Source organism: Zalophus californianus, chromosome 1 (genome assembly GCF_009762305.2).
Source record: "Zalophus californianus isolate mZalCal1 chromosome 1, mZalCal1.pri.v2, whole genome shotgun sequence".
In the NCBI taxonomy this organism is placed as follows: Eukaryota; Metazoa; Chordata; class Mammalia; order Carnivora; family Otariidae; genus Zalophus; species Zalophus californianus.
Window position 1 is genome coordinate 147,219,825 of NC_045595.1, and position 22,518 is coordinate 147,242,342.

At 46.1% G+C, this 22,518-nt stretch overlaps 1 protein-coding gene across 1 annotated transcript in view; it reads left to right on the plus strand.

Moving 5' to 3' along the window:
- Positions 1 to 22,518, plus strand: part of SLC12A8 (solute carrier family 12 member 8) — a 149,792-nt gene that overhangs the window by 96,383 nt on the left and 30,891 nt on the right. Inside the window, exons 7-9 of the mRNA XM_027585025.2 lie at positions 6,333 to 6,420; positions 7,976 to 8,063; positions 15,829 to 15,975. Of these exons, the coding sequence (XP_027440826.1) occupies positions 6,333 to 6,420; positions 7,976 to 8,063; positions 15,829 to 15,975 (323 nt within the window). The remainder of the gene's footprint in view (positions 1 to 6,332; positions 6,421 to 7,975; positions 8,064 to 15,828; positions 15,976 to 22,518) is intronic.

Below are 22,518 nucleotides of genomic sequence, written 5' to 3' on the forward strand. Positions count from 1 at the left end.
TGGACAATGAAATTAGCATATTGTAGGCACTGATAAGTCCAGCAGTAAAGACCTCTCTAGTCTTGTTTAATCAAGATTTTCCCAAGCTTTTTTTTTTTAATATCTGTAAAACATCTGGATACTAGTGCTCTGAGAAATAGTATTTGTTATATCACACCCACCCTAAATCCACCTCTACCATTAACGATAATATCTTAATATGGCACCAGAAGCAGATGGAAAGCCACACTAGAGAATCTCTGTAATACTTGACAAGCATGCGTAAAAAATTACTAAATCAAAATAATTTTTCTAGATCCAACTGACAAGCAAGAAATTTCTAATTCACCAAAACTAGTGATCATCTGCTCAGGAATCATGTAGTCACACAAGGGCGAAATTCTGCAAGCGACAGCCTCAGTGTGCAAACCAATCTGACAGGTGTGCACAGATTGCCCACGTCAGTCTGCCCACGTTAGCCTAGCAGGAATGACCCGCCTAGCAGGCATTTCCCTGGCTTTGGTGCATTGTGTTGGTGGTACTGACTACCTACCTTTTGGCTTCTCTGTTTTGTCAAAGAACAGAGCCAACAAAGCCAACTTCCTGGCTGGCTGGGTCTGGCCCATTCCTGAGGGTGGCCTCGTCCGTGTCTGTTGTCTCTGCTCCCCCTGACCCGGATCCCAGTGCACCCCACACCAGGCCAGCTGGCAGGCCTTGTGATCAAAGGTTGTGTTGTCGACTGTGTGAGGGATTCGGGGGAGAAGAAAAGGGCTTTTGTTACGGATGCAGAACCTGTTTGCAAGCAGGAAGCAGTTAGGATTAATCAATCACTTTCCTAGACAGAGCATATATACCAGTGCAGTTCTCGTGGGTCTTTGTAAATGATCTGATGGAAGATGCACAAATGTGCATCTATGTGGATCATTGTATTTACAATGATCTTGTGGATCATTGTAAATGATCTGATGGAAGATGCACAAATGTGCATCTATGTGACAAACTATAGGAGGTACTAAAATGGCAAAGAGTAAGTAGCAGTATGTCATCTCACAATGCTGAATGAATGGACATAAAATTGCTAGGGGAGCGCAGGGGGGTGCAGAATGAGGCTGTTGTCAATGGTGGGAAGGAATGTGGCCAGCCAGGTGAGGTACCAGTAAATGTGGTGACAGGTGGGAACCTTTGCAGGGGGTCAGAATTTAGGAGGTCCAGGAAGGGCTGCCGTTAGTGGATGAAGTTAGTGGGGTCTGGGAGTCAGGTGAATGTGGAGATTTGGCCAGGGATGCCCTTGGCACCAGATAGTTCTGGGAGCGAGCAATGAAGCCCTAGCCTTTGAACAGAGCCTAAGTGACAGGATCGGCTCCTAGGAACACTGGTCAGAGTGAGGCAGGTCCTGGGCATCCTTTTGTGATTCAAATAAGATCGGCACATGACAAAAAAGAAAATCCTACAGAAGTGTTTATGATAGAAAGCAATAGTCTCCCACCCCACCCATCACAACCCCAGATAGCCCATCGGGGCAACCGCTTTTAATCATTTTTAGCACTTTGGGAGCTAGCTGTAGATTACCAAGCAATAAACTCGAACCTGTAACTTGATTAATGAAAGACAGAAACTATTGACTCCATGTTAGGAAATAGAGTTTCACTTACTTACATGCTCCTCCATCCACTTCCTAATTTTTGATAGTTATATTGCTTTTTTGTTGTTACCTTTTTAATTTTAAGTAATATTCTTAAATCTCTGTTATTTTATCAGTTTTGGGCTACATCCCTTCACTCTTTATTATTGGTGTGGGAGGGCGCCTGGGTGGCTCAGTTGGTTGAGCGACTGCCTTCGGCTCAGGTCATGACCCTGGAGTCCCGGGATCGAGCCCCACATTGGGCTCCCTGCTCGGGGGGAAGTCTGCTTTTCCCTCTGACCCTCTTCCCTCTTGTGCTCTCTATCTCTCATTATCTCTCTCTCTCAGATAAATAAATAAAATCTTTAAAAAATATATTATTGGTGTGGGAAATTGAAATTCAGTGTTGTGTTTTAAGATTAATGGATTAGAGTCATATTTATTTTATATGTAAAATATTTTTACAAGCAATACTTCAGTTATCTTAAGAGAATCCCTAGTTGGGAGGAATCTACATAATCCTTTTATATTTGAGTTTTAGAACAATATGAGAGAAGCCATAACAAGTTGACAATTAGCAGGTGAGTAGGCGAAATCCCACGAAAACCGTAGCTACAACTTTAAGTGAACAAGCACAGTTTCACACACACACACACACATACACATACACACACACACACAAATCTATTAAGGTTTTTTTTACCTTAAGTTTATAAGTCAACAATCTTTATAACTTCAAAGACAAACTGCTCAATATTCTTGGAAATTTCTTTGCTCTTTTTAGCAAACACTTAGAAATTCTCCTTTATGATAACAAGATACAGAAGAAGTTTAGAATTAGCTTAAAACTTATTGCAACTGGTATATATTCACTAGCCTTTTCTTTACCTACCTTCCAAATGTAATGGCTAGCTTGAAAGGCATTATTAGAATCATCTTTCAGGTTTTCTTATTTAACTAATTGAAGCTTGTAACAGCCAATCCAGACCTGAGTGAAAGGTCATGGGACTAATATTTTTGTTTTTCAGCACTTCATTTTAGAAGATATTAGTGCTTTTTCCATTTCCTCTACTTTTTCTTCTTTTTTTTTTAGTATGGGTTCCTAATATCAGTTAGCTATAGTTCCCGTTAGTTGGATGTTGTAACTCTAGGATAGCCCCTCTGTGTCTCCCAGGCTTTGCTCAAGTTTTGTACCCCTTTATCTTTCTGTTCTCAATTCTGGGATACTCGCTTAACTTTATAACTAGAGTTATGTCCTCTGGGCTTTGTCTATAGGTCAATTTTTAGAAGTTAAAAAAAAACAAAACAGTAAACATGTACACTATTACGACCAGGTAGCTGTCATTCAGTGAAGAGTGAAGTAGTAGCTAGAAATCCATTTCTTTTGCTTTGATTCTGATGCGGTCCTTGTGCCATTTAGGAAAGAATATTCCTAATATCGTGGTCAAATGGGTTACTTTTTCTTATATTCCATTAGTTATGTAAAATCATGTCATGACATGTTAGTTTGAGTCATATTTAGACATTGACTTTCTTTTTCACTTTTCCTGGAGTTTCAATAAACTTTCTTTTCTCTTGATGCCAAAATATGCAGTTTAGCATGTCCTTAAAATCATTCAGTTTGTTAATCATACTGTTCATTGCGTTGAATCCAGCTCCTATCCAGAGGCATGCCTCCTGGGGCCTCTAGCCTTCTGCCTCAGTCCCTGCTGGTTTCTATGCAGTGACAATGGTGGTTCTGGGACTTTACTCCAAAAGTAGTCATCATCACTCTTTTCTCAATCTCGTGTTTTCCTCCTTCATTTTGCTGGAGTACATGCTTTAGTAGCTTCCTCAGAAATGATATGTGGAGGTAAATTTTTTGAGCCCTTGTCTATGTAACTTTGCTTTCACTTAATTGGTAATCTGGCTAAAATTCTAGTTTCAAATAATTTTTCCTCAGAATTTTAAAATCGGCACTCCATTGTTTCCTAGCATTCACTGTTGCCAAAGAGAAGTCTAATTTTTGTTCCTTTATAGGTGTTCAGTTTTTTACCTTTGGAAATATTTAGGATTTTTCCTGAAATTGCACAATGCTACATTTAGGTATGGGCTTTTTAAATTTTGTTCTTTGTGCTGTCTATTCTATGGGATATTTCAACCTGAAGACTTGTGTCTTCTTCAGTTTGGAGACATTTATTTCTGGTATTTATTATTTAGTTCTGGTTTATTTATCTGGTTATTTCTTTGGTTTTCTCTGTTCTCTCTTTTTAGACCTCCCGTTAGTTGGATGTTGTAACTCTAAGATAGCCCCTCTGTGTCTCCCAGGCTTTGTTCAAGTTTTGTACCCCCTTATCTTTCTGTTCTCAATTCTGGGATACTCACTTAACTTTATCTTTCAGATCTTCTGTTGCATTTTTAATTTTCGTGATCATGTTTGTAATTTCCAAAAGTTCTTTTTTGTTCTTGGAGTATTTTTGTTTTCCTTGCACCTTGCTTTATAGAGAGAATATTCTTCTTGGATGTGTCTGGAGCTACTAATTGTATTTTCTTCAAAATTCTCGTCTGTGTTCTGATTTATATGTTCCTTCCGGCCCAGGTTGTTCTATTTTTATCATGCATGCATTCGTTGCTGGTTTTCATCACACCCCTGGCAATCTTGGGCTGCTGGCATGGATTCCTGGCTGTAGTGTGTGTAGGTCGGCATCCCTGAAGGGGACTTGACTGTGGCTCATTTGTGAGTACGGCCAGTCCTTGATGAGGGCTTCGTTGGGGTGCAAACATCCACACTAGTAGCCCTGGTTTTCCTTGGGTTTATCCAGATCCTCTAGAGAAGTTTTCTAAGGCTTTCCTTTCCTTCCCTTTCACACTGGGTCATTTTCTCCATTCTCTATGTGCCAGACATCTGTAGCAACCTTTCATCTACTCACGGCTCCCCATCCCAGCCCTCTTTGTTTATAGACATGGATTCATTTCCCCCTTCCTACCCTTTAATAGGATCTTGGGGAGAAGGGAAACAAGAGGAAAGAGAAGATGCCTAATGTGGCATTTTAAACAAAAAGCCCTTTAAGAAGCCCCCATTTCAAAACAATCACTGTAGAAAATTGGGACAATAAATCTAAGCAAGAAAATGAAAAATGATCTATTTTTCCATCACCAACACATTTGAAAATGTTTAGCATTTTAAAATATGTCCCAGTTCCTTCCCCCTGCCATGCATACATTTATCTGTTGTCTTTTTTTTTTTTTTTTTACACAACAGTGGGATCATACCACATGTTCTGTTTTATAATATGCATCTGAAAATGAAACAATAGCTTTTTAAATATCTTTCCGTGTCACGACATATCTCCGACAACACCGAGCCCTGGTATTTAGTGAAAGATGTATCATCACTTATGTAGCCAATCCCCTACTTGTAGATATTAGGTTGTTTCTCATTTTCACTAGTATAGACAAGCATTTTTATAAACATTTTTGGCTACATCTTTACTCATATCCTTGACTGTTCACTGAGGTGGAAGTCCCAGGAGTGGAATTGCTGGTCAATGCGTGTGCAGGTCCCAGTGCTGGTCCCCCGTTCAGGGCACCCTTGGAAATAGGCCCCTGTTAACTCTCTGCCTCCACATCTTCACTTCACCCCATTTTACCTGCGCTCCTGCAAGCATTTTAGCAGGGCTGGTTGGAACAGAATTTTCAGAGTCAGACAGACTGGGGTTGAAGCCTCGCTTTCCCACTTAGTAAGTGTGTGACCTTAAGCCGCTTTAATCAACCGCTCTGAATACTAGTTTCCTTTTCTGTAAAATAGGGGAAATAATTCAGCTTTTCTGATGTGGTTGTTGTAAGGCTTGAACAAGATAAAAAATGCATGGAAAGCATTAGCCCAGCCACTGTCAGGTTGAAGGTGTTCAACCCATAATGATGGCGTTAGACCCATCTCTCTCCCTAAGCCTATGTAAATCTTCTCACAAGGCCACATGGGAGATGCACCCGCCGCTCTGTGAGACTTTCCTGACCAGGGCTTGGAGAGCACTTGTGGGCTGGACCCGCTTTTGATGTTCAGAACATATTGTCTTATTGGTTTCTTCTGTGGGTGAATATGTATAGAGGTGCTGACCCCTCTCACCGTCCCACACGGTGTCCTCCCTCCCCATCTTGACTAATTATGACTTTTCACAAGTGTTCCTGGGGAATAGAGGCAATGACGAAGAGGAGCTTGGGACTCAGTGTTGGTAGCATCACGGTGGTTCTTTGGAACTTGTTTAGAGCCCTTTGGTCTCTGGCTCTGGCTCTTGGATGGGACCTGCTCCCAGGTCCTAAACCCAAGCGCTGTCAGTGGGCAGCAGAGGCAAGGAGCTCAGCGGAGGAGTGGGCAGCAGGTGCTTTGCTAAGGCTAAGCCTCCCCAGGGAGTTGGGGGAGAAGGGGGTGGCAGAGCTCAGTATGTGGCCACAGGACCTTCGTGCAGCCTGCCAGATGTCTCACTCACCCTCATTACTTTGCACTGGGCCACAAGATGCTTTTGTAGCCAGCAGGGCTTTCCTCCCAAGCATCATCCAATCCACAAAGGTCCCTTTCATGCCCCACGGATGCCTCCCCAGTTGCCAGGGGAGATCGAGAAACTCAGTTGCCAGAACTGCAGATGGAAGGGCCTTGCCGTGGGATAGCTTCCAGGAGAGGGCCCTGACGAGGGGAAGGCAATTCATGGAGTGGAGTGTACTGCTCACCCCTCTCCCCTGTCTGGGTGTCTTTCAGGAGTCATGGCCGGTTTCAACATGGGGGGTGACCTCCAGGAGCCTGCTGCCAGCATCCCCCTGGGCTCCCTAGCAGCTGTTGGCATCTCGTAAGTAAGTTCCCCTGGTGGCAATCCACTGGAGAGGAGGAGAGAAAACCCCAGGCAAAAGAGGGGATTGTCCCTTTTGTTCTGAGAGTGCCCCAACTGTGGCCAATCTATTTCATATTCCAGTTCTCCTTTTAACACTCAGCCGGCTGGAAAATTCATGTCTGGTGGGTTCAGACCCCCTGCCTGGGAATGCAGGAGGAGGAGGAGGAGGTGGAGGAGGAGGAGGAGGAGGAGGAGGAATCCTTTTTTCCCTTTCTCCTCGGCCTCCTGCCCCTCCTCCTCCCCCACTTCCATTTTGAACTTGGGGATTTTTTAACCATTGACTTTCCAGGATTGTTGGGAGGAACAGAAAGGTGAAGAGTTTTGCAATCAGGTTGGGATTTCTATCCCAGCTCTGCTGCTGGGGGCCTGGGTGATATGCTGAACAATGTATTTAGCTCTCTGAGCCTCTGTTTCCTTTCTCATAAAATGGGGATAATGGGAATACGTGTGCCCCAGAGACTGTGGGGCGGCTACTGTGTGTGAAGACACGTGGCAGGCTCTCCTCCCCTCAGCTCGCCTCCCCTGCACCACCCCAAGGCTCTCAGGGTTTTAGTTCCCACCGCGCCACCCACACGAGCAGACTGAGTGGCCTTGGAGCTGTTTCTGACCTTCCAGAGTCTTCTGTTTTACTCTCTGTGCCCCAGGAAGAAGCTTCTCTGCCTTCAGTGGGTGGATGCGAGAGGCATAGACGTGACAATGACTTGAGAAGTGAAAAGTGCCTGTGTTACTTTAAGTGTGGTACTTCAAAATACGACTATGTGTGTTTCATAAACGCTGAACTTGCTCTTAGCTTATTAGAGCGGCCCCACTGCGTCGGGCACACAGCACCAGTCCGATGTGTGCTAAGTAGGGCTGCGTGCTGGCAAGAGAATGAAGGCCACAGAGAACGCTCTGGCGTTGGGAAGGACAGAGAAGAAAGAGCCCTGCCTCATTTTGGGGTCAGAGCTGGGAGGTCCCGGGACGGACCTTTGGCCCGTCCTCTCACTGCCCGGATGGGAATGAGGCCACGGGGATCATGTGACTTTAGTCAAGGTCACAGGGCATCTAGAGGCAGAGCTGGGTCACCGCTGCCCTTTTCACACTTGGCCCGGCTCTCTGTCATCTGGGATCCAAGGAACAGCGGGACTAAGAAGTCTGAGAGATCATCTGCATGTTCTTCGGGGGTGTGAAGGGGGGCTGTGGGGTTGCTGCTTACCCCTGCCTGAGTCCCGACAACCTGGAGGCCAGAGGGGCCTCCTGCTCCCCACTCCCAACATCCTCAGTGCATCTTTCTTCTTTAATGTAACAAAGAGACAAAACAATCATACATTCTTTGGCAAGAGATATGCTAGAGGGGAAACAGTGCTGGGATTCCCCCTCAGACAAGCCAGGGAGGCTTCATGACTGGCCTTTCTCTTTCCTTCTGAGACGGGTCCCCACGGGAACCCGGGGCGCTGAGTGCGGTGGGTTGGGATGGGCTTGGCTGAAGTGGGGGGGGGGTGTAAGCTCTGCTCCACTCTTGGGGTTTTTGCAGGTGGTTTCTGTACCTCGTATTCGTCTTCCTGCTGGGCGCTGCCTGCACCCGAGAGGCCCTTCGCTATGACTTCCTGATAGCAGAAAAGGTGGGTGAGTCCTACTCTGCCGACCAGCTCAGTCTGCTGGGTCTTTCATTCGCTCCCCTCTACTAGTAGCTACCTCCCCTGCTGCAGTCCTGCCTGGGAATCCAGAGAGGCTTGGGCCAGAAGTGGGGGCTGGGGGGGGTGGTAAAAATATGGAAGAGGTACAGGTTTTTCTTAACCAACTGAGCCACCCAGGCGCCCTGGGTACAGGTTTTTCTTAAGGGTTGGGGGACTAAATAAGAGGAACAAAAGTATCTCTTCATGTCAAAAATCAGGACAGAAACAAAGAATGCCCTCAGCGCAAACCCCTAGGTCAACTAGCCCTTCATTTTTGCCACTAGCCTCGCCTTCCACCATAAGCAGAAAGGGCTGCTCACTGGAAGCAAGTAAAGGAGGAGGCCGAGGAGTGGGAAGGAGGTGGCAAAGTGGAGGGCTGGAGGGCGTTGGAGGAGGCCCAGTGACAGGGGGAAGCCCACTCTGCCCTCTGCAGACCTTGACTCGATGGGCCCTCCCCGGGAGTGGGGTGGGGTTGATCTGGCTGTAACACCTTTGTTTCTAGAGCAGTAGACCCTGCCAGAAGCGGGTTAGCAAATTCCTCACATTCCACAGCTGCCCCTTAACAGGCTGGAGGTCAGGTGACAGTCAAGCACACTCATTTGGCATCTCTAGAACCTAGGAGAATAAGATTCCCAGATGCTTTTCTGGAAATCCCCAAAAACTCCTACATTCCCTTAAGTTCTTGGAGGAAAAGGGGACCCTGAGATTCCTGTCATTTATCAGAGAAATGTAGAAGGGTAGGCAAGTTTTCGTAGTTAACTCCCGAGTGTTTCTGCTCAGATTTTGGGAGAAAGTAGCACTTTCTGTTGGTGTGAGGCTTTGCAAAGCCACCTTGCTGATCTTCACCAAGGACCACTGACTGGGGCAGCCTGGGGCAGGAAACTCTGAACTCTCTTTTTAGAGCTACATTTGGGCTTGGTTTCCACATTAGCACAGGTTTTCTTTTTAAGATACGTAGGTGACAATGTAAAGATGATCTCTGTTTTCAGGGGTCTTGACTCTGAAAGCAGGTTTCGAAAGGTGGAGCAGCTCAGGTGGTGAGGACACTCTCTCCACCCCCTTCCCGGGAGCAAGGTCTTAGACCCCCAGCGAGATGCCTCCTCTCAGGGAAGGAATCTGCGGCCCTTATTTATACCTACATGCAAGCTTCCGTCTTGAGTTTCATCTCCCACGGGTCTTTTCTCTAATCGTGGAATGAAAAGCTTGGCTGTGTCAGAGGAATTAAAGACCTCAGGGAACAGCTGACGCTTTGACCAGGAGGTCTGCCTGCTGTGGTCTGCAACTTGCCAGTGGCTAGCTAGCTCAGCCTGCCCCTAAAGCGGGTTCCTTTATAGTAGATTCCCTCACAGAGGTCCTTTTAACCATTTGAGGTTCTGATGGGGATGGAACAAGGCAAATTATGCCTTGGTCTGGGGCTCCTCTCTCCCCCTCCTTCCCCTCCTTTGCAGAGAGAACTAAGAACAGGTATACGGGAGGGTAGGCAGCCTGTATCCAAGGAAGACCACCACAGGAGAGTAAAAACATCTCCATGGACAGCTCGGGAAAGCCTTTGCGGGTGGAAATTCCACCACTAATAATAGCCACCTGAGCTGGTGGAAGCTTGTTTGGACTGCCACCTGTCCTAGGCGTTGAAACAGGTGGGCGAACATTTAGCTGGTGGGGGCACTTGCTAAACCACGCTGGGCACTAATATGTGGGAGTGCCATTGTGTGCACACCAGGGGGAGAGGTGGAGGGTTCGGGTTTTGGAGGGGAATAGACCGTTTCTTAGAAGAGGCGGTTGTAAAGCCTGTAAAGTCAGGAAAGATACTGCTCTTGGTTCTCAGTAGCAAACAGGGGCTGGTACAGCAAGTAAGTGTACAGTGACAGAACCCAGCAGGGCAACTCCAGAAAGGGGCACTGTGCTGTGCTGCTGCCCCCCCAGACTCCCCCCTGCAAAGGCGACTGCACAGGATTTACCCCCTGCCACCCCACCGAAGCCTCCAACCTTGGCTTTCCTCCTTTTTTGCTCTCTGACGTCCCTCCTTGGGACTGACTCGGCTGCAGTAGCAGGTCTGTACTCAGCAGTGAGCTGGGCCACAGAAGGTTTTACTAGCAGCGCCTGGAGAAGGGGGGTGGTGCTACCCGCACAGGTCAGAGGTGTGAGCGCGCAGTCTCCTCCGTGGTCCGTCGACACGGCTTCCCACCCTCGGGGTCATTGTTCATCTCAGCTGCACATCTTAGCTGGGGCCTGGGTTCAGAGCTGTCCTGGGCCCTGAGGAAGCGAGGCCTCCTCAGTCTGGTCTGTGTGTCCTGAGGGTCTCACCCTGGGGCAGAGACCAGGCAGGCCTCCAGGACGCTCCCCTTGGTGCTGGCTCTCAGGAAGCTCCACGGTGCTTTCTGCCAGAACGCTTATCTTCAGTGGCTGCTGGCTGCCCTGAATTCCTTTCCACTGACCTGCAGCTGGTCAGTTCATCTGTTTCTTTTTTGGTTTCCTGCAGCTTCTCAGATCTATTTCTAATTATTTGTCTTCCCAGCCTACGGTTTCTCTAAGAAGTTTCTTTTTTGCTTTATATTCCTACCCCACAAAAACTTTAGCCTGGTTCTTGGGTGTCAGTCTCCATAGCGTTATACTTTTATTTTTTTTTTTTTAAGTAGGCTCCACACCCAACAAAGGGCTTGAACTCACAACCCTCCTGATCAAGGGTTGCCTGCTCTACCGACAGAGCCAACAAGCTGCCCTGTAGTGTTACGCTTTTTCAAAAGTCTTTAGTACGTTGCGGTGGCTCTGAGGTAATCTGTGTAAAGCACAATACTTGGTACACAGTAGGTACTTACTAAATATTGACTCCTCTGAACACTCCTTAATGGGGATAACCTTATAGGTAGGACATATTTTTTTCCTACAAATCCACCGTATTTAACTGGATAGGAAAAAAAAAAAGAGTCAATCCCAATATTATCCAGTTATAGAAAGAGGAATTGTATGAAGAACAGGTGTTAGCAGAGGTAAAACTAAATAGATTAAATAACTGTTTTGGAATAAACTTGTATACAGTCCAGGAAAAAAAAGAAGTTTATTAAACATCAAAAAGACCAAGTACTTTAGGAAGCGTGGAGCTTGCCAACCAGCAAAATAAGAACAAACTGAGTAGGAAAAGTACCCCCAAAGCATCTTTGTTAAAAAGGAGGTATCCCACCAAGTAAACTCTAATCATTCTTAGATTTGACAGTCATGGTTTCAGGTGTTCAGGAGGGACCTGGAGCGCCCACGGCGGCGGGGGGGGCGGGGCAGGGTTGGCAGCTGGTGAAGGAGGAAGCTGCTCAGCCTTGCCCATCCAGCCCAGCCTGGCTGTCCTCTGCTCTGCCTCATGGACACAGAGCTGTCTCTCAGGAGGTGAAGCCAACTTTATTCCCTTCTGGAAAATGGCTGTCAAGTGAGAGGAAACTTGACTGAAAGTTGAGATATCGGTCCTTTTGTGAAGTTGGGACAGTATGAGGAAACTCTTGTCTGTGGAAATCTGATGCAGGAGAAAACTAGGGGACCATGAGACAATTTGGGATTGTAAGAGTTTCAGGATGTACTCCTCACTAATATCAAGGGGCCGTAGGAATTGGATGAGGCAGGATGAGCACCTTGCAAATGACTTTGAATGCGATCCTTCAAGAGAAGGGAACGGCGGGTGGACAGGTGGGATTTCTCCAGGACTGAAGCTCTGATGGTAGCCAGCATAAAATACAAAAAGCAAGGAGATGGAATTATAATTTTCATCAGGAGTTACTGAAGGAAGAAGTTAGGGTAGTTCATACCTCAGATAATTTTGGAAAGATAGAGAGCTTTTTTGCTCAAACAGCTGTATGACAGAGGTGTACTTTTTTTTCCCCCTAAAAACTGTTGACACACATCTGCTCAAGTAAATGCTCACTTCGTCTCCACGGGCATAGTTCGCAAGCTCACAGTTCCATATGAAGAGAGAAAGTGATTAAATTCTACGAGGGCTGGAAGCAAAGCTGTGTAGTTCACTGTTGAACCTATAATGTCTTACCCTGTGCCTAGAGGGGGCCAGGTCTGTCACCTGTCCTCAGCGAATGCTCCCGTGGATGGATGACGGGAAGGAAGAGACAGGATACACGTGGGAGAGAGAGAGAATGGAGTTTTTATAATTGATCCGCACACGACAACCAACATCTCATTTATTTTTCAGAAAACTGACAGAATAACCGTTTTATATAAAAGATTGTCGAGTGAACAGATCATTGTAAACACAGTTGCCACACTGGACATCAACAAGTCACTGTGCCTGGACAGTCCCCTCTCTGATCCCCAGCCCAGAGGTTCTGCAGGAGTCCCAGGGAGTGTCTGTGGGAAGGCAACCATGGGCATCTCTGTAGCACCTGGTACTAGAGACTCCAGTTTCCTGGGTCAGCGCCACACGAGGAGGAAGCCAGACTGGGCAGTCTCACTTCCAACCTGAGTAATGGACAGGCTTTCGATGAAAACAAATTTTTTTAAAAAAAACTTTTTATTTATTTATTCATGAGAGACAGAGAGAGAGAGAGAGGCAGAGGGAGAAGCAGGCTCCCAAGGAGCAGGGAGCCTGATGCGGGACTCGATCCCAGGACCCTGGGATCATGACCTGAGCCGAAGGCAGACGCTTAACCATCTGAGCCACCCAGGCGCCCGAAAACAAATTTTTTTTTAACACAAATATATATAAGCTTTTGGATAAGAAGCAATAAAATTTCTGCAAGGAGATACCATGTCTCCTGGAGAAGTCTCTGAAGGGACAGTGCAGTGGTTCCAATGCACCTTGCCCAGCGGTTCTCTACCCTGGATGCACATTAGAATTGCCTGGAGGGTTTTTGAAAAATCAACGACGTCTGTGCGCCACCCAACCACTGATAAAGCCAAACCTCTTGGACTGATTCTTTGGTATAGCTGGAGTGGAGAACTCCTAGTTGCATTTTCTAAAAGCTTTTGATAAAATTTTATCACAGAACCTATGTATTTTTTTTTCAATGTAATCTCTACCCACAATGTGGGGCTCAAACTCATGACCCCGAGATCAGGAGTCGGATATTCCACCCACTGAGCCAGCCAGGCACCCTGAGTCTAGGTATTTTTAAAACTAATGAATACAAGATGTGTTTGGTCATGAAAACAGAAACAAACGTTTGAGGTGAAGGACTGCATCCCAGAATGGATCAGGGGTTGATAATGGAAGCAGTTTATCTAACGATTTTGTGAGGCATCCAGGGCATGAGTCGCGAAGCCTCCCGAATTTCGCGGGCACGGTGGAGCCTGTGGTGTGGTGGGGCAGGGGCGGGACGCACAAGCAGCAGGAGCCGATGCTCTACTGCAGGAGAGCCCCCTCGTGTCACGGACTACAACACAGGTGGGGGTTACGCTGGTGACAATGAAGAAAATATACAGGGGACATTCACTGGGGATGAGATGAGGTCATGCGTTTAGGGAAAAGTAATCCACATTGAAATGAGGGACAAGTTAGGCTCTGTAGTGGACCTGAGTCATGTCCATCAGGCCCCTAGCATCCCTGACCGTTTGGGGGTCATTCCACCTATATATGATCTTGGAGGGAGTGAGCCTCCAAGCCCCTCTCTTGCCCGTCCCTTTGTGGCCCTGTTAGGGCATGTGATCTAGGTTAGACCCATCAGATGCTCCAAGTATCATGAATGAGGCAACGAAGAAGGGATGATGGGAATTTATCCACAGGGCAGCAGGGTGCTGGTAGCTTCCTGGCCAGACCGTTCCTCTTCCAGAGTCCCAGTTGCACCTCTAGGCTTGGGTCTTGTTCTTTTCCACACCTGATCTTTCAGCCACGTGATGTAAACCTCTAGTGTCCTACAAATATGTTCTTTTAAAAATATATTGTTTCTGATCAGGAATCCTGGCTGGTGCAGGTTTTCCGCAATTTATGAGCCAGGAAAGAGGTCTAGCCAGAAGCTGGTATCCCATGTAGCTCGATGCCACTGACCCAGTGACTGCTAAAGCAGGGACATAAAAAGTGAGGTGAAGAAGCATCATCATGAAGGATGTGACAAGACCATGCAAATTAGAGCTAACCCATCTGTGATAGCTGGACAAATGAGCACTTGGAACACACAGTTCTGGCCGCCGTGCCTGTAGTAAAGTAGAATGGAGAAGGGTACCTCAAATAATCAGAAAGCAGGGCCACTTCCCAGTGGGTCCAGAGGAGGGCCGGCTCAGGAAGGTGGGGCGGGTTCCTGACCCACAGCCTGTGGCCCAGCTGCGTGGCCAGCAGCGCTGATCTTTGCAAGTCGACACCAAGCAGAACAACTGTGCCCTCTCTGACTCTGTTAGTGACCTGTGGGCCACTTGGGTCATGGAGCTCATTCACTCATCCATTCGGCATTTGTAGCTCTGTGTTGGCACCAAGGATACTAGGATGAGCAAGACAGGAGCCCTGAAGAAATGAGGCCTCTGGGGCTTCTAGGGGACACAGCGTGCTAGGTGCTCCCCAAGCTCAGGCTGAGGTGCTGTGGGGCCCTAAGGAGTAGCCACTGCTGTGAGGGGCTGGGGGAAGGTCTCATGGGGGAGGAGAGGGTTGGGCTGAGTCTTAAAGCACACCTGTGTGCAATAGGCATGGACAAAGGGTGGCAGCAGGCAGGGAAGTGTGCTGACAAAAAGTCTGAGTGTGTGGCACGTGGGACTACAAAGGCCACAGACCAGGAAGGGCTGAGGATGCCAAGGCGGTGGGAAGCCATTGATATTTCTGTGGCAGTGGCATTCTGATTAGGTTTGAATTTAGAGAGGTCACTCTGGTGGAGGCTTGGGGACAATTCAGAGTGGGCGGAGCTTAGAGGCGGGAGGCCAATTCGCATTGCAGTTAGCTAGTGGTCCTCAAAGTGTGCTCCCCAGACCCTCCGCATCAGCATCAACTGGGAGCTTGTTGGAAATCCAAATTCTTGGGCCCTTTCCTAGACCTACTTAATCAGAAACCCTGAGGTGGGGACCAGGAATCTGTATTTTTTTTTAATTTTATTTTATCATGTTATGTTAATCACCATACATTACATCATTAGTTTTTGATGTAGTGTTCCACGATTCACTGTTTGCGTGTAACACCCAGTGCTCCACGCAGCATGTGCCCTCTTTAATACCCATCACCAGGCTAACCCATCCCCCGCCCCCCTCCCCTCTAGAACCCTCAGTTTGTTTCTCAGAGTCCACAGTCTCTCAGGTTCGTCTCCCCCTCCGGTTCCCCCCGCTTCATTTTTCCCTTCCTTCTCCTAATGTGCTCCATGCTGTTCCTTATGTTCCACAAATAAGTGAAACCATAGAATAGGTGACTTTCTCCGCTTGACTTATTTTTAGCATCATTTCCTCCAGTCTCATCCATGTTGATGTAAAAGGTATTCATCCTTTCCGATGGCTGAGTCATATTCCATTGTATACATGGACCACATCTTCTTTATCAATTCGTCTGTTGGAGGGCAACAAGCCCTCTAGATGAGTCTGGTGCATGCTCAATTTGAGACCCTGTGTCATCCACACAAGAGGTGATGGTGGGCCAAACTGAAAAGTCATGGTATGAATAAAGTGGGGGTGGGTCTGGGAATGTTGGAAACCTATCCAAGAGGTTGAATCTAGAGGACTAATGATCGATGGGGTGCAGATGGGTGGGTGCTAGGGGAGCGGAAGGGGACAAGTGGATTCTGGCATTGGGTAATGAAACTGCTTCCTCATACAGGTGTCCCTGGTAGGCTTCCTGTTCCTTTTGGGCTTATACATTTCATCCCTGGCCTCCTGTATGGGAGGACTCTACGGAGCTCCCCGGATCCTGCAGTGCATTGCCCAGGAGAAAGTCATTCCTGCGCTGGCCTGTTTGGGGCAAGGGGTAAGCGACCTTTTTTTTTTTTTTTTTGAGAAAGGGACCTTTTGCTGTGAACCTGATTATCAGCCAATAAATTGCTTAAGTCTCTCTGATTAGAGCCAGTAGTCAAGTTCTTCAGAGTGGGAGAAATGAGAATGAATGCAAAGGTCATTCTCTCACCCCTGTCCTCTGGCCGCCTGAGGTCGGGGCCAGTTGGACAAAGCATCTGTCAGTGTCACAGCCACCAGGACCCCTTAGCCCTGGGTGGGCTAACTGTCATCGTGACATCTGGGACCCTGAGCAGCAGGGAAAGGGAGTATCACATCCTTTAATAAAAACAAATTCAGGACCCTTTAAGTTCAGGATAGAAGGAAAAAAAATCTCCTGAGGAGGAGGGGCATTGGACCTTGCAGCTCTAACTCTGCCCTTGAGATTCGCCTTCCCTTTGGGGATGCTCTACGCCAATTTCCCACACTTTGGGCCTCTGGGCCCCTGTCGGTCCTCATTACCTGAACTCTCACTGATACAGTGTAGCTTGATTGAGTCATGGAATGATTGAATGAGACATTCCTAAAACCTAAGGGATGACAAAAGCGAAATAGAGAGAGAACCCCACCTCCCAATAATGTGGTTTTTATGAGATCGAGCACCACAGAGGCCCTCCCCACCCCCTTTCCACCCCAGACCCCTCGCCGTTAGGGCCACCAGTCCTCCCTTACCATCCTGCTCTTCTTACCGTCGGTCGGCATGGGCCGGCCGGGGGCTCCGACCGTCCTGTCTGTGTCTTCTATGTCGTATAAGGCTTCTCTGTAATTTCATGTATTTTTATTAGGTACTATATACACAGGGCTCCAAACCAAGAATGATATAAAAGGTATACATACATTGAGAACTTTTGCTCCTATCATGACTCTTTTATTATCTCTTTCTTCACCCGCATCCTTACCCTATCAGTAGCTGTTTTTATTAGTTTTTTATGAATCCTTCTATTTTTTTACACAAAGATAGTATTCTAATACATTGTCCTATACCTTGCTTTTTTTCTTTTAATATAGCTTGGAAATCATCTTTTCATATGGATGTTGAGAGCACTTTTTCATTCTTTTTTCATCTTGTGGAGTTACCATAGCTTATTTAACCTGTTCCTAGAGATCAACCCTGTGTGGCTTCCAGTAAACAGTATTACAAGGAATAATTTTGTATGTGTGCATGTGTAATTATTTTACGTGCAGATATATCTGTAGGATAAAGTTTCATAAGTGGATGTGCTGTGGCAAAGGGTAAATGCATTTTTAATTTAATTTAATTTATTTAAAGATTTTATTTATTTATTTGAGAGAGAGAGAATGAGAGATAGAGAGCACGAGAAGGAAGAGGGTCAGAGGGAGAAGCAGACTCCCTGCTGAGCAGGGAGCCCGATGCGGGACCCGATCCCGGGACTCCAGGATCATGACCTGAGCCAAAGGCAGTCGCTTAACCAACTGAGCCACCCAGGCGCCCTGCATTTTTAATTTTAATAGATATTGCCAAAACTACTTTCATAGGATTTGTATCATTTTGTGCTTCTACCAGTAATGTATAACAGGCTGTGTCCCGACAGCCAGCATCACTCTTAGACACAGGACAAACACCCTGATTTCTAGGACTCTGTTCTGGTCGTTGGGATAAGAAGTTCATGAGAACAAGGGGACATGCCCACCTGGATCCCATGCCCCACTCCTGGATGGTCTAGGTGTGCTGCACTGGATCATTTTGCACTCTTGCCTGGAATTCTCTGCCCAGATGTTCTACAACCCACATCCAGGGTCTGCAAGGGCCACTTCTCTGGGCCTGTCCTTTCTGGGACCAGGGAATGGGTCACAGTCCACATGTGGGTGTGAGACCCCCATGGTATGGTCTGGGAAGGGAAGGGGGGAGATCTGCGGGTAGCCACCCTCCACTGGGGAACTCTGAGGAGCGCAAGGATTCTAAACTTGAACCTGGCCTTCCCCGTTGTGCTGAAGCTGTGTTTGCAAAGTAAGGAGGATAGAACACGTTTGCTTTAACAGTCTGTTAGCTTGGTTTGCAATTGTGAATATTTAGACATAGGGTGTGTAGACCGCTGTTTGCCCTGCGTACCACATTGTTAGCAATCATGGTTCATTGTCAGATGTGAATTTTTGCCAGTTGTGTAGTGAGAAATGGCATCTCGGGATGCTTGTGGTTTGCATTACTCTTATATGAACAAGGTTGGACATCATTTCCTCTTAGAGTCATTTATATTTGTATGTTTTATAAGTTTTTAATTAAAAAAATTTTTTTTTCTGGGATTGTTCGTCTTTTCCTTCTCAATTGCTAGAAGCTCTTCTTTTGTTAGGGAGGGTAACTGTGATATGTATTAGAAATGTTTTCTCTAGTTTGTCAACTTGCCCTTTAACTTTGAAATTTTTTTCTCCCCAAAGCTTCTTTACATATGATTTGATTTTATTAGCACATTTTCTTTTTTAATGGGAGAGAGAATAAACTTTAAAAAATGTTTTGAGGGATACCTGGGGGGCTCATTCAGTTAAGCGCCTGCCTTCAGCTCAGGTCATGATCCTAGGGTCCTGAGATCGAGTCCCGCATTGGGCTCCCTGCTCAGTGGGGAGCCTGTTTCTCCCTCTGCCTGCAGCTTCCCCTGCTTGTTCTCTCTCTCTCTGACAGATAAATAAATAAATAAATAAATAAATAAATAAATAAATAAAATCTTTAAAAATAAATAAATAGAAGTGTGTGGTATAATTTTTTTTTTAATTTTAAAACATAAAAAAATTTTTGAGGGGCATCTGGGTGGCTTAGTCGTTAAGCATCTGCCTTCGGCTCAGGTCGTGATCCCAGGGACCTGGGATCGAGCCCTGCATCGGGCTCCCTGCTCCGTGGGAAGCTGGCTTCTCCCTCTCCCACACCCCCCTCTCCCACTCCCCCTGCTTGTGTTCCCTCTCTCGCTCTGTCTCTCTGTCAAATAAATAAATAAAATCTTAAAAAAAATTTTTTTTTGAGAGAGGGGCGCCTGGGTGGCTCAGTCAGGTAAGCAGCCAACTCTTGATCTCAGCTCAGGTCTTGATCTCAGGGTCATGACTTCAAACCCCACATTAGGCTCCACACTGGGCATGGAAACTACTTAAAAAACAATTTTTTAAAAAATATTTTATTTATTTATTTATTTATTTGACAGAGAGAGACAGCAAGAGAGGGAACACAAGCAGGGGGAGTGGGAGAGGGAGAAGCAGGCTCCCCACTGAGCAGGGAGCCCGAAGCGGAGCTTGATCCCAGGACGCTGGCATCATGACCTGAGCTGAAGGCAGACGCTTAACCAACTGAGCCACCCAGGCGTTCCCCCCCCCAATTTTTTTTTTTTTTTGAGAGATATTCAGCATACAGAAAAGAGCATAGAACCAATAGGAACAGTTTAAAGAATAACTGCAGTGAAACCCCCAGCCCCTGCATGCCACCCCCCACGTGCCCTCTCTACTCCGAGCCCCGTCCCTCTCCCCATGGTAGCTATAACTCCTGCCCTGACTTCTGTGATCAAAATTTCCTTGCTTTTTTTATGGCTTTACCCAGGAGTGGGCAAAATTTTTCTGAAAAGGGCCAAATGGTACTTTAGACTCCACAGGCCCTATGGTCTGTGTCACAACGATTCAACTCTGCAGTTGTACCTCAGAAGCAGCCACAGACAGACACACCTACTGGGGTAGGTGTGGTTGTGTTCCAATCAAACATTTTTATGGACACTGAAATTTGAATTTCATGGGATTTTCGTGTGTCTTAAAATATTCCTCTTCCTTTGATTATTTTCCCCCAACTGTTTAAGAATGTAAAACCTTTCTTAGCTCGTGGGCATGCATAAACAGGTGGTGGCCAGATGGCCCGGGAGCCATGGTTTGCTGACCCCTGGTTTGCTTGCTACATATGCATCTCTAAACAGAATTGTTTGATTTTGCCTGTTTTTAAACTTTGTATAAATGTGGCATGCCTCTTTCACTCAACATTATGAGATCCATCCACATTTTTGCTTGGAGCAGCAACTTGTTTATTATCATCCCTATCTAGCATTTCCTCATTTGCTGGAATTTATTTTTCCGTTCTGCTGTTGATGGACGCTTGGGTTGTTTCCGATTTGGGACTGCTACAGACAGTACCATGAACGTTCTTATACTAGTAGGCAGGTTCACATGCAGAGCTCTTCCGGACTATATACCCGTTTGGTAAGCTATAAGGTATGTACACTTCCACTTACTAGATAATACCAAACTCTTTTTCCAAAGTACTTGTACTAATTCACACGCCTATCAGCAGTGGATGAGTGTTCCTATCCCTCTGTGTTTGTTCCAGTGCTTGATATTATCATACTTTTTAATTCTTGCCAATCTGGTGGGGTTTAATGGAATCTCCCTGGGGTTTTAATTTGCATTTCCTTGATTACTTAATGAGGTTGGGTAACTTTCATATGTTTAATAGACATTCTTTTGCTCATTTTTTGTGTTTTTTGGGTTTTTTTTTTAGTGGATTGTCTGTCTTCTAATTATTTTATAAGGATTCTTTGATATTCTGGGTTACCCTCTGTCAGCCGTATGTGTTGCAAATATCTTTTCCCATTCTGTGGCTTGTTTTTTCATCCTTGACGATGTCTTTTGGTCACAGAAGTTCGTGTTTGACTGTTATTAACACTTCACAAGCTGCCCTTATCAACGTCTTGGCCTGGATCATTAGCATTTCCTTCAGCTTACCTAACACCCTTCTTTTAAGTTCTCTGCAGTTTCTAAGGATTTACTTTATTCTTAATAGTTTTATTGTTAGAGTATGTTAAACAGCTGTAGCAAATCTACCCAAAAATGTAATCCTCAAAGTCAGTAAAAGTGTATTTTTACTTCTTATTTTTTCCTCCCAGAATTTTACTCTGAAGCTCTTGGGCAGGTGTTTTGGGTCAACAGGGGCTCTGACCCTCGGAGACTCAGGCTGATGACTTTGCCTTCATCCTGTGATTTCGAAGGTTGCTCTCTCTTCTGACCGTCAGGAAGGGGGAATGCACCTGGAGGAACACATGTGGCGGGTTTACAGGTCTGATCTGGAAGTGGCTTCCAGGTCTGCCCCTCCCCTTGCAGACTGTTGGCTGTAAAGGAGGGGGAAGCAGTGGTGAGATCCCGTGTAGATCTAAGGGTCAAGCTGACAGCATTTGCTGATGGAGATTGAGAGGATGAGAAAAGGCATCAAGAATTTTGCGTGACTGAGCAGCGGGAAGGATGGAATTGCTATTTTCTGAGACAGAGCCTATAGAAGAAGTAGATTTGATGGGTGGGAGATTGGGGGGTGAGCAGTTTGGTTTGGATCATTTGAGATCCTATTAGACATCAACTGGAAATGTTGAGTAGACAGTTGAATATTAAAGTCTAGATTTCAGGAGCACATTTCAGGCTGGAGATTCAGATGTGGGAGTTAAGAGCATAACACTGGTATTTAAAGTCAGGAGCCTAGTTGACATCACCTAGGAAGGGAATATAGATAGAGAATAGAAAGGGCCTGAAGATGGAGCCCTGGGCTACTTTTTTTTTTTTTTAGATGGAGGGAGAGGGAGAGAGAGAATCCCAACCAGGCTCCATGAGCTGAGCCGCTGAGATCATGACCTGAGCTAAAATCAAGAGTCAGATGCTTAACAAACTGAGCCATCCAGGTGCCCTGCCCTGGGCAACTTTATTTATTTATTTACTTTTAAATTCAATTAGTTAACATATAGTGACTAGTGTAAAATATAATGTAGAGGTAGAGTTCAGTGATTCATCAGTTGCATGTAACACCCAGTGCTCATTACATCATGAGCCCTCCTTAATGCCCATCACCCTGTGACCCCATCCCCCTACCCTCCTGCCCTGGGCTACTTTAAATGTAGATTTCAGAGATATGGAGAAGCCAGTCCTGGAAACTAACGAGGAGGGTGGCAAATCAGGAGAAGCAAGGCAAAGAAAGTCTTTCAAAGACCAAGGAGTGATCAGCTGGGGCTAATGTAGTTCTTAGGTCAAGGAAGATGAGGACCCAGAAGTGATTATTGCTTTGAGCCCAGGAACCATTTGAATGACTGCGATGAATAGTTTCTGTGGAGTGACAGATTCTATGGAGTTAGCATGTATTTTCCACTCCTGTTCTCCTGCAGGTCCCCATACTCACCTCCATTAATAACAGACGTGTGTGAGTGCATGTGTGGGAGCATGTGTATGTTTAGTTTCACAATTTGCCCACCACAGCCGCCAGTGATTCTGTCCCATCTTCCAGAGTCTGCCATTCCCCTTCAGGTCCTTTTCTCCATTATAATCTGGGAACTTTGCACCACTCTGATTTCCAAGACTGGTGCTAAAACCCAATGAAAGACAAAAGGAGAAATATTTGTGAAGTCCAAGTTCTATATGGTAATGCCCCATATTAATAGTTATGAATACAACCAATATCCATGGTGTGTTGGGAGCCAACTGTGTGTCAGTGCTGTGTCAAGCATTTTATGTGCATTAGCTCTGATCTCACAATAATCCCATGAGTTGAATATTATTATCCCAAGTT